General features: G+C 51.0%; 1 protein-coding gene across 5 annotated transcripts in view; it reads right to left on the bottom strand.

Moving 5' to 3' along the window:
* The window catches only part of Pou2f2 (POU class 2 homeobox 2), a 29,781-nt gene extending 26,479 nt beyond the window's left edge, over window positions 1-3,302 (bottom strand). For 4 of the 5 annotated variants that reach the window (XM_090322844.1, XM_090322842.1, XM_090322845.1 and 1 more), the window contains exon 1: window positions 3,236-3,270. In XM_090322844.1, coding sequence (XP_090178970.1) covers window positions 3,236-3,263 — 28 coding nt within the window. In that variant the 5' untranslated portion in view covers window positions 3,264-3,270. Of the gene's footprint in view, window positions 1-3,235 lie in introns of all 5 variants that reach the window. The other variant, XM_090322841.1, reaches the window with a different exon arrangement.
* Window positions 3,303-15,223: the final 11,921 nt, after the last annotated feature.

The following is a 15,223-nucleotide window of genomic DNA, read 5'->3' as shown; positions in this document are numbered from 1 at the left end:
AACTGGAATTACACGTGCACACCACACCACCACAGCCACCTTGGAATGAGAGATCCTCCCCCATTGACCAGGGCCGACGCCTCACCCAAAACAAGTCCTTATCTCTGTGGCTGTGTGACACCTCACCCTCCACCAAACAACGCTGCTTTAAACTGTCATGGTAAGGGTTCCTTTGCTATGATGGCAAGAGTAGACAAAAAGTGGTTTGAGCGGGGTGCTGAGGGCTCATTCTTGTAACCCTAGACACTTGAGGCTAAGATCTGAGGATGCCTTAAAGCCAACCTGAGCAACATATCTAACTTTTTAAGGGAACTGGAAATACAAACAGACCAAGCCCCTTCAGGCTGCCTCACCCCTGTGTCTCACCGTCCTCCGGCCAGACCTACCCTGGGCTGCCCAGGCCTGAGCTCACCACCTTTGCCCCAAATGCCCCAGGTCTGAGATTCTGACTCTCCCCCTCCCCGCAACACCCCTGTGGCCCTCCCTCCCTGGACTTTCACTTCTCCTCTGCGTTTCCCCCAGCCAGTTTTAGCAGACTCAGGCCAGCTTCTCGTTAGCACTTACCGAAAATGGGGCTAAATATAGAGGGACCAAGGACTGCCCCTCACCCCTTCTGGCCCCACTTGGCCTGTCCCCTGGGTCCTCTGCCTCCACAGCCTGCCTCCATCAAGACCTGGGAGCCCCTTTGGGCTGGGCTGGCGCTGCCGGGAAGCTCTGTGGGCCCAGCTGGCTCAGCCCCTAACCTCCCCCAAAACAGCACCTCACCCCCCCTCAACCTCCCCAGCTACTCCCGCAGCCTCACGGGAGTGAGCATTTCTTAGTGATCAGGAGCGAAGGAAGGAAATGTGAGCAGCAGACATGATGCGAGAGGTGGCCCTGGCTGTACTGATGACAGGTGCCTCACCATAGCCAGCACACACAACACGGGCACGTGCATGGCCCAGGAAGAAATGTGTACCCGTCTGCAGCTGAAGAAGTTACACGCTCAAAGGGATGCCACGGGCAGGGATGCAAACATACCCCAGATGTGTGCACACACACCTGTGCTTACACACTCACACAGACTCACACACGCATGCACACGCATGACCAGGGAAGACTCCTAAGACGGTTAATTCCAGTGGAGCCTGAGACCCGGCGTGGAAAGTGATCTGCCCAAGGTCACACTTAGTTGGTCAATTGGTGTTCTCATAACATATCGATTCACATCTCTAGCACCTATTGATGCATGTCCTGGCAAGGAAAACCCATACCACACCTCCTAGGTAGGGGTGTTGAGTAAGAAACCCCAAGTCAAGGATTTGCCCTCCTCCTCAGTTTCCATGAGGTCCCACTTGACCTCAGGCAAACCAGCAAAGGAGCGGATACCAAATGTATACAGACACCCTGATCTCCTGTCTGTGCTGTTTCAGAGATGCACACATGTGTTCATAGCTGCTTCGAGGAGCGATCACATGCCACCCTGCAGAGCCTTCATCCCTGCCTTCACATTCCAGCTTCCTCCAGGAAGCCCTTCCTGGCATCACTAGATGAACTGGGTGTCTTCTGGGAGCCCTCAATCCCCTGTGGCTCTCTCACCTCAGCTCTGAGCACTCTGTAGGTCACTGGAGGCAGGTCTGCCCTTCTCCATAGAATTTGGGGTGTCAGAAGGACAAACCTGAAGTTGCATTTCTCAGTCAAATATATTTCCATACTTCGCACAGAATTGTACGGAAACTACATGTTGATGAAGGACTGCAGGGGAGCTGCCACCGCGGATGTGTGTACGAAGAACGCAGCCCGAGCCAGGACTCACACTCACAGAACACCGCCCCACAGTCACGCCTGTATTGCCACAAGCAAAGCAGAAATGCCCGAGTACTGAGTGCCTGCATGTTCTGAGACTTGGCTAAGCATGAACCCCGGTATTCATTGAGATTGCTAATGCTGTCACCTTGTGATGACACCTTGCTGGGTTCCTAAGTGTTCACTGTCAATGGACATGCACTGGCAGAGGATACATGGAATAAGCTGACAAACACACACAAGGAAATTTCAGCCAGGCATCAATGGCTCACACCTGTAGTCCTAGCTACTTAAGAGGCTAAGATCTGAGCATTATGGTTCAAAACCAGCCTGGGCAGGAAAATCCATAAAGCTCTTTTCTCCAATAAACTACTGCCCCCAAAACTGAAAGTAGAGTGGTGGCTCAAGTGGTAGAGTACCAGCCTTGAGCAAAAAGAAGCTTAGGGACAGCACCCTGTCCCTGAGTTTAAGCCTCAGAACCAGGAAAAAAAGGAAGGAAGGAAGGAAGGAAGGAAGGAAGGGAGGGAGGGAGAGAAATCCAAGAAAGCAATAAGTGGCAAGAAAAAATAGATAGGGCCAGGAGTTTGGCCTAGCGGTAGAGTGCTTGCTGAGCATGCATGGAAGACCTGGGTTCAATTCCTTGGTATCACATACATAGCAAACAGCTGGAAGTGGTGCTGTGGCTCAAATGGTAGAGCTCGAGCCTTGAGAAAGCCCAAAGACAGTGCTCCTCAGGTCCTGAGTACAAGCCACAGGACTGAGGAAAAAATAGAGCAGGGTGAAGGGACCAAGAGGGATAGGATAAGTGCCAGTTTACAGAGAAAGTCAGGGAAGACCTACCTGAGCAGATGACAGCTGAGGTAAACGAAGGCAGCCAAGAGGCCGCTGCCATCCCTGCAGCGCCATACACAGTACAGTCCCTCACCGGCTTCTATCCAAGCACACAATAGACACTCCAAGGGTGCAGAATGACTGTACACACACACACACACACACACACACACACACACACACACACACTACAGATACACAAGCGCACATCACACACAGAAATGCACATACTCAAAAGAAGACTGATGCCACTCAGGCTCAGCATCTTGATCGTCCAAGCCTTTGGCCCCTCCCATGTTGTCTGGCCCACAGTTCTCCACCTAACATCCTGCCAACACCTGGCTCCCACCCTCCCTCCTTGCCCATAACCCCTTGGAACAGGGAAACAACATGGGGAGATAGGCTAGAAACTCCTAGTGCCTGCTGTGAAAGGCAGCAAAGACAAGGAGGCGAGACTGGGCAGTGTGGGAAAGGGTGTTTCTGAAGCACAGTGCTGAAGGATGAGGGAGGCAGCTGAGCACAAGGGGCAGGGAGCGCTGGCAGGAGTGGCCAGCAGAGCAAACCCACCTGTGTTGCCTGTCCACACCCCACCACAGGTGCCCAGGCACCAGCCCCTTACCTGGAGCCCCCATGCTGGAGTGAACCATGCTGTCAGCCCAGTCAGGGCTGGGGAACAACTGTGTCATCTCCCCGCCCTCTCTGAGGGGGGCCAGGCCTCCCTGCCGGAAGTCACTCAGGGAGGAAACCACAGAGCTTGATCCTCCCCCTTCAAAAGGAAAAATACTCCAGCCCACAGACCAGCCCCAGCAGCAGAGCAGACCCCAGATCAGGCAGGGGTGTTAGAGTAGGGGGTTAGCGGAATGGAAGACAAGCAGGCTTGGAGAGGTGACTCCTGCAACCACTGCACACCTCCACCAGGAGGTGCCTGCAACAGTGATTGTGACTGTCTCTCCTGCCACCCTGTGGGCACACACATCTGGAACAGAGCACTGGATCTGGAAGAGAAGGCGGGCTCTTACAGTAGCAATAGCAATTAAACAGTGGCTCATATGTATTGGGGGATAGCTTTCCCACCACTAGCCAGGCAACTCACACTTCACAGGTGTCTTGTTGAGAGGCAAGCATTGTTACTGGCTTTGCTTTACACATGAAAAGACAAGAGGATGCGAGATGGAAAAAATAAAGTAATTTTTTCTCAAAGACCCAGAGCCAAGAAGGACCGAAGCCAAAAGAAGCAGGAGCAGATGGAGAGGACCAAGCCTTGCACCTGTCTGCAAGGTAGGTAAGGTGTCCCCAGCCAACACTGGAAGGGCATAGCACCTGTGGACAGTGGCAGCACGGGGAAAGGTCGGATCCTTGGCCTAGGACAACGAGAAACCTCCATAGGGTGAACTGAGTGCCCGAGTTGGGGGCATGGAGTCCTCTGGCTGCTAGTGGGCCCGGCGCCCCGCAGCCCTCCTGCCCCGCACTTCCCGCAACGCCCGCCAGAGGGCGGCAAAGCTCGGCTGATGGGCCGGAGGGCGGGGCCCTCCCCTCGGCGCCCCTCCCCTCCCGCCCTTCCTCCCCCGCCCCCGGCGCACACCTGCGAGGGTCACACAAAGGCGCAGGACTCCGGGCCTGCGCACGGTGCCCGCAAACAAAGGCACGCCCAAGCCTGCTGCCCCCTTCCCCTCAGCGCCCCGCACAAGGCTGCCAGAGAGGCCTGGCGCCTCTCCACACCTCTCATTGTGGACCCCAGGGCTGCTGAAAGCTGTGGCCCTCGTGCTGAGAGGCCCTCAAAGCCCACCGTGCACATGGATGTGTGGGTTCACACACACACACACTCACTCTTCACACGCACCCCAGCACTTCACACAGTGACACACCTAACACCTAACCCACAGACACCCTCTCTGCTCCATCAGGTGGACCCATGGGCACAAGCACAATTTACACATGCTGCCTGCCTGAGCATGGCCATGGGTACCAACAGACACATGTGGCTACCTGCAAAGAGTTTCTGAGGTGAAGGGGCGGGGAATGTGGCCTAGTGGTAGAGTGTTTGCCTAGCATGCACGAAGACCTGGGTTCGATTCCTCAGTACCACATACATAGAAACAAAATCCAGAAGTGGTGCTGTGGCTCAAGTGGTAGAGCTCTAGCCTTGAGAAAATCCAAGGACAGTGCTCAGGCCCAGGACTGGCAAAAAAAAGAATATTTGAGGTCCTCCCTTCTCCCCCATGTGCTACAGACATGCCTGGGCAGCCAGGTGGCCAAACACAAATGAACCCCACGTTGTGTGGAGCCCTAGATATGGCACCACTCCACACCATGTCTTTTTCGCAATGGCCAGTTCCTACAGGACATCTGCAGACCATAAGAGGAGTGGTCACAGAATTTCCACACGCCAGGCTTTCATTCCCAGTGGCACTCCAGTGGCAGTGGCTTCTTGTCCTGAAGCTGTGTGTGCCCAGGTAAGTTCTTGTTTTCATCTAGGATTTATGTTTTGAGGGCTTGGAAAGAGGGATCATAGGACACTATGGGGAGGCAAAACCCAGCTACTGCCCCATCTCTACTCCAACCCATTTGTATCACCCATACCAAGAACATAGTTGGCTGTGACCCCAGGCCAGCAAGGAGAGGTCTGCCTGCTCAATGGCGCGATGCTCTCCCTATGCTCTCCCACACTGACCTGCCTCCAACCAGGTGAGGGATCTGGAAGGAGGGTGGGCCTATATAAGAAAGTACCGAGGGGTTCAAGGTGGGCCGGGCCTGACCGCTGGGAATGGATGGGCCAGGCAGGGGGCGATGGAGGCCTCTCTGCCAAATAGGCCTGGAGCCAGGCTGAGGCAGCCAGGTAGGGCACAGGTTCTGGGGAGCCGTGGGGGCCACTCGAGGTATAGGGGGCCTGCAGGGAGGCCAGGCTGGGCTCAGGGCTGAGCGGTAATTACAGGAGACGTAGGGGGCTCCCCAGGGCCAGCGGGGCCGGTAACTGACACGCGGGCCCCATTTCTCCGCTCATATTTCTCGCCAGATCGATACGTTTGACTCCCGACAAGACAATAATCGCTTGTACGCGGCCGGCGAGTCGATCAAATACATTATTAGAGCGAGGTCCCCTGGGGGCCCGCCGGGGAGTAGTGTGGGGGGGAGCAGCCAGCCCACCAGGGACAGTAGAGCAAGATTCTTTACCCCTCAAGCCCCCACCCACCCTGGCCTCTTCCCCAGGGCCACCCCCAAGGACCTTCTCCATGGCTCACTTCCCCAGGCTTTCCCAGGACTCCTGGTGAAACCCGCTGCAGACTCATCACTGCCCTGCGTGGGGACCCAGGGCCTTCCTAGGTGCTGCCCTGTCTTTAGGGCTGAGGAACGTGGGAGCTCAGAGAGGGCCCTTATACCCCTAGCCTGGGGGAGATGGGGAGACAGTCCACCCCGAGTCTATGTCTAGGCCAGGAGGTGAACTTGGACCCAATCTCCACCTTCCTTGGCCCCACCTCCTAGACTTTACCGTCAGCAGAGCCCAGGCCAGGGGCAGAAAAGCTGAAAAGCAGGATGGTGGTAGGGATGGTGGGCAAACCCACCAAGAGATGTGTGGTCAGCCCTGCTACCAACTACGCAGTCCCCCAAGTCCTTAAAGGTACTTTTTATTTATTTGTTTTTTTTAATGTGGGTCTTAGGGTTGGAACTCAAGGCATGGGTGCTATCTTTGAGCTTTTTATTCAAGGCTAGCACTCTATCACTCAAGCCGCAGCATTACTCCTGGCTTATGTATTTATTTTGGTAGTTAATTGGAGATAAGAGTCTTGTGGACTATCCTACCCAGGCTGCTTTGAACCACAATCCTCAGATCACAGCCTCCTGAGAAGCCAGAATTACAAGCATGAGCCACCAGCACCCAGCTTCAAATACCTTTTTAGCCATGCCCAGTCTCAGCCCTAGCCCACCTAAGCCACTGCTGGCCTGTTTCTTAACCATTTCCCAAACTCAGGCCTATCCCTGTTCTCATGCTGCCGCCTCCCCGCTCCCTACAACTTCAGCAGCCCTGAGTCAAAGTCAAATTCTGTTTAGGGACATCCAATGGCCAGGGACTTCAAATATTTCTTCCTCTTCCTCCTCCTCCTCCTCTTCCTCCTCCTCCTTCTCCTTCTCCTCCTCTTCCTTCTGTAGTATTGGCAGCAACATCTCATCTGTTCTGTGGCAGGGTTTGTTATTCCATTTTACTGATGAACTGGAGCTCAGAGAGGTAAAGTCACCTGCCCCATGTCGCACAGCATTGAGTGGTAGAGTCAGCATTTAAATCCAGTTCTGTCCTCCCCACAGCTTACTGTGTCTACACGGCCATGGGCTTCTTTCTCAGGGTTCTCCATTGCCCAGTGGATATGGGGTAGATGCTCTTTCTTCTTGGGAACACTGAATTGCTCTGCAGCCCACAGCCTTTATAGCTGACTGTCAGCTCCTGACTGAGGATGAGCCAACTCTGCCCCAGTTACTTCCATCTGAACACTTCCCCAGTGCCAAATGCTGTGCTAGAAGCTGAGGGGCCCAGAGATGAACGAGGCTTAAAACTTCTCTCAGACAGTGTGAGGTCTACCAGGCCCACTGGCTCATGCCTGCAATCCCAGCTATTTTGCAGGCAGAGGCAGAACGATCACAGGTTTGACGAGAGCCTGGGCAAAGTAGCCAGAGGAGGAGGGAAGGAGTTTGAGAGGTAGAGTGAGAAAACTGGAGTAAATTGAATCCACAGCTGGGGTTTGGCCGGGTGATAACCCGTAGTTCCATCAACAAGAATGCAAAATTGCTCTTATGTGTCTCTAGTAGACTGAGAAAACAAGAGGTGAAAGCAAAACAAAGATGAGGCTTTTGCCTCCACAGAGCTTTTCTTTTGGAAGAGAGTTTCTAAAAAAAAAAAAAAAAACAACAACAACAACAAAAAACACCTATTAAATATGTAGATCCAAACAGGAAAATATTTCCCTCCTTCTTCTTTTTTTTTTTGGGTAGTACTGGGGTTTGAACTCAGAGCCTTGCAGTTGGTAGGTGGGAGCTCTACCGTGTAAGCCACACCCCTGACCCTGTTTCAGATAGGGCCTGGTTCTTTGCTCCTGGACTCCAATCATCCTAACTGCTGTCTCCTGAGTAACTGGGATCACAGAGGTTCACCACCACACCCAGCCCAGGAGAAACACTTTCAAGGAAGACTTTCAGGAAAAACACCTGTGTAAAATGGAAGGTGGCATGTTATGGAACCTGTCCGAAGGAGATGGCATTTATACGGCAACTCAGCACAGCATTCGGGAAGCAACAGACCTCGGGAAGGACACTGCAGGTATGGGAACAGAGAAGGTGTCATTCCAGAAGGGGGACAGGAAGTCCACACATGTGGAACAGTGTGGGGGGAGAAAGATAAGGAAAGGAGGTGGGGAGGTGGCAGGGCCAAAGAACATGGGCCTTGCAGACTCCACATTAAGAGTTTTAGGACTTGCCGGGTGCGATGGCTCATGCCTGTAATCCTAGCAACTTAGGGGGCTGAGATCTGAGGAACAAGGTTCAAAGCCAGCCTGGGCACAAAAGGACCAGAGACTCTTATCTCCAATTAACCTCTAGAAAATGGGAAGTGGGGCTTGGCGCAAGGGTAGGGCAATAGCCTTGAGCTGAAGAGCCCAGGCCGAGTTCAAGCCCCATCGCGCGCGCACACGCACACACACACACACACACACACACACACACAGAGTTTTACCTACGACATATGAAGACTCAGCTTAATTTTAATTATGTTCTAAAATCTATGTGCCAGTGAGTGATTGTATATAGAGATTCCCTTCTTGAATACTTGCTTGTTAAACATGACATTTGAAATATGATGTAAAAATCAATGTTAAGAAAATCTTTGGAAAAAAAAGTTTTAGGACAGGAACATGGCACAAGATAGAGCCCCTGCCTAGAAAGTCCTGAGTTCAAACTCCAATACTGTCATGAAAGAGAAGGATGAGAAGGGGGAGTATGGTGTAGAGATTAGGGCAGAAAGAAATCTAGGCCTTGGGATCAGATACGATGCTGTAGTGGAAGGCTTCTGATAGGAGATGCTGAATGAGGAAGGTCCTTTGGGGCTGGTGTAGGAACAGAATGGAAGGGTGACGCTGGCAGGGTGGCTGGTGGGGAGGCTGGGGCAGTGGTCTGGGCACCAAAGAGAATGGAGCCATGATAATGAAGATGAGGACAAAAATCCATAGAACCAGGGCCTGAGGCAGACGGATGTCAAGGCCAACTGCAATAGACAGTGGTGGAGGAGCAGGGGTAGGGGACTGGAAGGTATGTCCTGGAAGTAGCTTGGCCTATACACCAGGCAACTGATAGTTGCTTTATAAATTCCCAATGACACAGACACTCCACATCACACCTGCCCACTACTACCAGTTGCCCAAATCCACCAGAACTTTTAGTTCACCTCAAGCAAGAAAAGAAACTCTAGCCAGGCGCGGTGGCTCACACCTGTAATCCTAGCTACTCAGGTGGCTGAGATCTGAGGATCATGGTTCAAAGCCAGCCCGGGCAGTAAAGTCCATGAGATTCTTATCTCCAATAATTAACCACTAGAAAACCGGAAGTGGTGCTGTGGCTCAAGGGTAGGGAGGTGGCTTTGAAGTGAAGAGCTCAAGGACAATGCCCAGGCTCAGGGGTAGGGCAATAGCCTTGAACTGAAGAGCTCAGGAACAGCGCCCAAGCCCAGAGTCCAAGCCCCACAACTGACAGCCCCACGAATGACAAGAGAGAGAGAGAGAGAGAGAGACAGAGACAGAGACAGAGACAGAGACAGAGGCAGAGAGACAGAGATTGAGAGAAACTCTGTGATGTGGCTTAAAGAAGAGAAAAGTTAGAAAAGCAATCAAGTTCCAGTTCTGAAACAAACTGGCAACCTGGTGGTGTAGGGTGGAGCTCTCTATAATCTCTGGGACTCAGTTTCTCCATCTGGGAGTGGAATGTGATGTGGGCTGGAGGAGAGCTGTAGGGCTTCTTTAGCTCTAAAGTTCTATGGATTGAGAGAGACACAAGAACAAGTAGGATTGATGGATTGACCGTCCAGCTGGGGGACAGGGAGTGTATGCACAGGAGAGAGCAAGCATGGGTTGTACTTTCTCTGCAAGAGGCCTGGGCGAGACCCCGCCTCCTGCTACCATCTTAGAGTCAGGGTGCAGGCAGGCCCAGCTCATGCTGGCTTGCGTGTGTCTCCCCCAGACAGGATCCTTGGTATCCATCACCACACTCCTCAGTCTCCAAAGGATCAGGCATCAGTTGCCAGATCTTCTGCTCTCAATTCAAGCACCCCATCATCTCCCACTGTGCCCAGACTTTCCAGAGTGCCAGGAGCCTTCTACTCTTCACTAGCTCTGACTTCCGGCCTCCCCGCCCCAGTTCGGTGCAGGGAGCTGTCCAAAGGCTGAAATGTATCTTCCTCTAGTTATCCCTCTCTGTGGCCTGCAAGGTCCCACAAGACATCCCCTCGCCTACACGAGCAGCACACGGGAGCACACCAAGTAGCTTTGCTGGCCCAGTCCTCCTTCGTGAGGCCCTCCCTCCTCACCCTCCCCTCTGCACACTCCCTCCTCACCCTCCCCTCTGCACACTCCTCTCTGCACACTCTCCTCTTCACAGTCCTTTTCATAACCTATTTCTATTGTTGTTGCTTTTTTTTCTTTTTATCAGTTGTGGGGCTTGAACTCTGGGCCTGGGTGCTATTCCTGAGCTCTTCAGCTCAAAGCTAGCCACTTCTGGTTACTGGTGGTTAATTGGAGACAAGGATCTCATAAAATCAGGCGGTGGCGAATACGTGTAATCCTAGCTATTCAGGAGGCTGAGATCTGAGGATTGTGGTTCAAAGCCAGCCTGGACATTAAAAACCAAGAGACTCTTATCTCCACTTATCTTAACCACTAGAAAAGTGGCGCCGTGGCTCCAGGGAGAGGGAGGAAGCATTGAGCTAAAGAGCTCAAGGACAGTGCCAGGCCCAGAGTTCAAGCCCCATGACCTAACAACAACAAAAAAAAGGATCTCATGGACTTTTGTGCCCAGACTGGAACTGAACCGAGATCCTCAGAGCTCCTGAATAATTGGGATTACAGGTGTAAGCCCCTGGTGCCAGCCTACTTCTATTGTTTTAAAGCATCCTATACTGTGGAGAAAATGGACTAGAAATAGGGCTAAAATGTGATGTTCAGACTATAATTTTACTGCTGGTTTCCGATCTAAAATATAAGCTCTCTGAAATGGTGTCCTTTCCCATCTCGTTCACCATAGTAGTTCTGAAACATCAACAGTGCCAGAAACACAGGAGACACTTGAGTCCTACTGATAAATGAGTGGGTTTGCCAGGCTCCCTTGGCCTGAAGTCCAAGGCTGAGGATGGCACCCACCAACCTACCAACCATTTGTCCTGAGTTTACCTTCTGTTTAATACGAAGAATCTCTCTGTACGCTAGTCCCTTCTGCTTGTGCATCCTGCCACACAAAATCTACCCACTACTAAGTCTCCCCTCTCTGGACACCTTCTCTAATTCCACGGGAAACCCAGTTAACAGGACCTCAGTCTCCGCTCTCACAGTTCCAGGGAGCAACTGGGGCTTCAGAACTAGTTGTAGCATCTTGAGTGATTTCAGAGTGAGGCTGAAGACCAAGCTCCTTGCGAAGAGGGGTGTATCTGAGTCATTCTTAACAGTTGGCACCCAGCACTGGGCGTGCACTTACTGCACCCAGGGCTCTGGGAATGTGTGTTGAATGATGATGCCTGCTACATGGACTGTAATATGTACAGATGATCTGATGACAAGTTTGGGGTCCAATAAGGGTGTAGAGATAGGTTCCTTCCTTCATTGCTGTATACCTGTGAGCCGCTCACTTTCCTTTTGGGGTCTTAGGCCCCTCATCCATGAAGTGGGGACAATCACATGAGCACTCACATTAAGTATAATGCTTTCTACCACACTCTACATGGAAGTGTGTTCATAACACTGAAGGTAAAGAATGAGAAAAAATAGAACTAATATTGCTGTCTCCAACAGGATAGAAGCTAAGTAACTTACAGTATATCCATGTTCAAGAATCCTACATTGCCATGAATAAGTCTTACAGAGAAAAAAAGAAAAGAAAATCACTGAACAATTTGCAAACATTTGTATCATTTATGCAAAACATCCAAACCATGGCACATTTTCTTTCTTTTTTAAAAAATCTTCTGGCATTAGGGCCCAATCTCAGGCTCTTGCTTAGCTCTTTTGCTCATGGCACTTTACTATTTGGGCCACAACTCTAGTCTAACTTCTGGAGATGTTTTTGTTTTGTGCTGGTACCAAGATTAGAGCTCCAGACCTGTGTTTTGCTTCTCAGATGGCAATTAGAGACCAGCTTAAGCAATATAACAAGATGTTGTCTTAAAAAAGAAAATGTAGGAGCTGGGAGTTTGGCCTAATGGTAGAGTGCTTGCCTAGCATGCACAAAGACCTGGGTTTGATATCTTGGTACCACATGCATAGAAAAAGCCTGAAGTGGTGCTGTGGCTCCAGTGGTAGAGCTCTAGCCTTGAGAAAGCCCAAGGACAGTGTTCAGGTCCTGAATTCAAGCCCCCAGACTGACAAAAAGAAAAAAAAGAAGAAAAGAAAATGTAGCTGGGTGCGGTAGCTCACACCTGTAATCCTAGCTACTCAGGGGGCTGAGATCTGAGGATCGAAGTTCAAAGCCAGCCATGCACTAAAGACAGTGAGACTCTTATCTCCAATTAATCCCTAGAAAAGAGAAGTGGCTGTGGCTCAAGGGGTAGGGCAGTAGCCTTGAGCTGAAGAGCTCAGGGTAGTGCCCTGTCCCAAAGTCCCATGACCCACAAAAAAAAGAACAAAAAGAAAATGTAGAGGCTGGGAGTTTGGCCTAGTAGTAAGAGTGCTTGCCTAGCATGCATGAAGACCCAGGTTTGATTCCCTGGTTCCAAATATGTAGAAAAAGCCAGAAGTGGTACTGTGGCTCAAGTGGTAGAGCTCTAGCCTTGAGAAAGCCCAAGGACAGTGCTCAGGCCCTGAGTTCAAGCTCCAGAACTGGCAGAAAGAAAGAAAGAAAGAAAGAAAGAAAGAAAGAAAGAAAGAAAGAAAGAAGGAAGGAAGGAAGGAAGGAAGGAAGGAAGGAAGGAAAGGAAGGAAGGAAGGAAGGAAGGAAGGAAGGAAGGAAGGAAGGAAGAAAGAAAGAAAGAAAGAAAGAAAGAGGGAAAAGAACACATGGACAAGAGCTAGTGGCTCACTCCTGTAATTCTAGCTACTTGGGAGGCTGAAATCTGAGGATCTCAGTTCAAAGCCAGCCGAGACTCTTATCTCAGATTAACCACCTGAAAATCAGAAATGGGGCTGTGGCTCAAACTGGGAGAGCACTGGCTTTGAGCAGAAAAGCTCAGGGACAGTGCCTAGGCTCTGAGTTCAAGCTTCATGACGAACCAAAAAATAAAATAAGTAAAAAACTGAAGAAAACAAAAAAAGGAAGCAGAGACTGAATGATTTCCAAGCAGAAAACACCAAGTTCACAAGGCTCCGTCTCTACCAAGGCCTGTGAGCAGTGGGCACGCACCTGTCATCCTAGCACTGCAGGGAAGCTCAAACAGGAGGATGAAGCCCAAGCCAGCCTGGCCAGCAACAAGTATGAGACCCTGAGTTCAATCCCCAGTAATAACAAGTGAACAGATGACGTGATGGGAAAGTCAAGAAACAATCATCCCCAAAGTAAGGACTGTGGTAACCTCCAGCAAGGAGAAAAGTGGGTAGGGCTGGCAGGGTGGCTTGGTAGTAGAGTGCCTGCCCAGCATGCATGCAGCCCTGGTTTAGATTCTTCAGTTCCACATAAACAGAGGTGCCGTGCCTCAAGTGGTATAGAGTGCCAGTCTTGAGCAAAGGAAGTTCACAGATAGTGCCCAGGCCCTGAGTTCAAGCCCCAGGACTGGCAACAGAAAGAAAGAGAGAGGGGGAGAGGGGAGGGGAAGGGAGGGGAGGAGAGTGGAGGGAAGGGGAGGGGAAGGGAGGGGAGGGGAGGGGAGGGAACGGAAGAGACGGGAAGGGAAGGGAAGGGGAGGGGAGGGGAGGGGAGGAAAGGAAAGGAAAGGAAGAAGAAAGACAGACAGACATGCTGGGGAAGGTATGTGCCAGGGCTCATGGGTGCTGAGTGCTATCAGCATCTCCACCCAAATCACACTGATATTCACTTAGTCAGCATTCACTGAAGTGACATTTGCATCCTCTCTAGCTGTGCTCTTGTGCAGACAGAGGCTGCTTTATACTCATGGAGGATAGACTACCATCTCTCCTACTTCCCGTTCCTCAGAAAGACACTAGGTGCACTTCATGTCTGCTTAGCGCTCAGAAGGGTCAAAGCTGCTGTCCAGGGTACTGGTAAACCTGAGAGGCCATGAAGAAGGCTAGCTAAGCAAGCCAGCTTCAAGAGTCCTATTCAAAAGGCTTCCCCAGACCTGCCTTGTGACAAGGCTGGACTGGCCTCTTCTCCTTGGCTCTCTATGGCTTTCCCCAGCCCCTGCTCATTCCCTCCGTGCGTGCTGGCTTCTTGTTCGTGCAGTGTGAAGCCAAGCTCCTCTTCACCACAGGACCTTTCTTTCCTCTTTTTTTTTTTGGGGGGGGGAGGAGTAGGAGGAAATGCTGTTCCTGAAGCTTGAACTCAGGGTACAGACATAGTCCCTGAGCTTTTATGCTCAAGGTTAGTACTCTACTGTCTGAACCATAGTTCTACTTCTGGTTTTTTGATGGCTAGAGACAAGTTTCATGAATGTTTTTGCTTAGGCTCACTTCAAACCATGATCGGTCAGATCTCAGCCTCCTGAGTAGCTAAGATTACAGGCATGAGCCACCAGTCTTCTCTTTTTATTTGTGGAGATGAGTGTTTTACTATGTAGCCCAGGCTTGCCTAGAACACAGTCTCCCAGCCTCAGCCTCCTGCCTGGTTGGGACCTTTGCTCTAGCTTTTCCTCTGTCTGGTGTCCTCTTCTCAAGATGTTTCATGCTTGTTCCTTCATTTATTTTAGGGTCACTCTTAAACACCACCTTCACAAAGAGGTTGTTTTTACCTGACCTGACATAGTTCTTCTCCTGCTCACTCCATCTTCTGCTAGCCTGCATTTTCTTCTAGCACTTGCCTCCATCTAACATTCTAGGTGCTATGTTATATGATGCTCCGAGAAAAGGACTGCCATGGTTTTAGTTCTGTTTTAGTGGTCTTGGGGTTTGAACTCAGGGCTTCAAGCTTACTAGGCAAGTGCTACATCACTTGAGCCATGTCTGAACTTTTGCTTTTAGTTTGTTTTTTTCCAGGATGATCTTTTACTTTTGCCTGGGGTGGTCTTAGATCCCAATCCTCCTATCTCCACTTCTCAAATAGCTGAGATTATAGGTGTGAATCACCAGACCTGGATTTTTGTGGCACACACACACACACACACACACACACACACACACACACACTGGGCTTGAACTCAGGGCCTGGATGCTGTCCCTGAGTACTCTACCACTTGAGCCACAATGACACTTCTGGCTTTCTGGGTAGTTTTTGGACATAAGACTCTCATGGACTTTTCTTCCCAGGCTGGCTTTGAACCACA

The sequence above is a fragment of the Megascapheus bottae genome, chromosome 31 (assembly GCF_031878675.1).
Source record: "Megascapheus bottae isolate mThoBot1 chromosome 31, mThoBot2.hap1, whole genome shotgun sequence".
NCBI lineage: Eukaryota > Metazoa > Chordata > Mammalia > Rodentia > Geomyidae > Megascapheus > Megascapheus bottae.
Note: the sequence above shows the minus strand (reverse complement) of the source record. Positions and strands in the feature narration are given on the sequence as shown.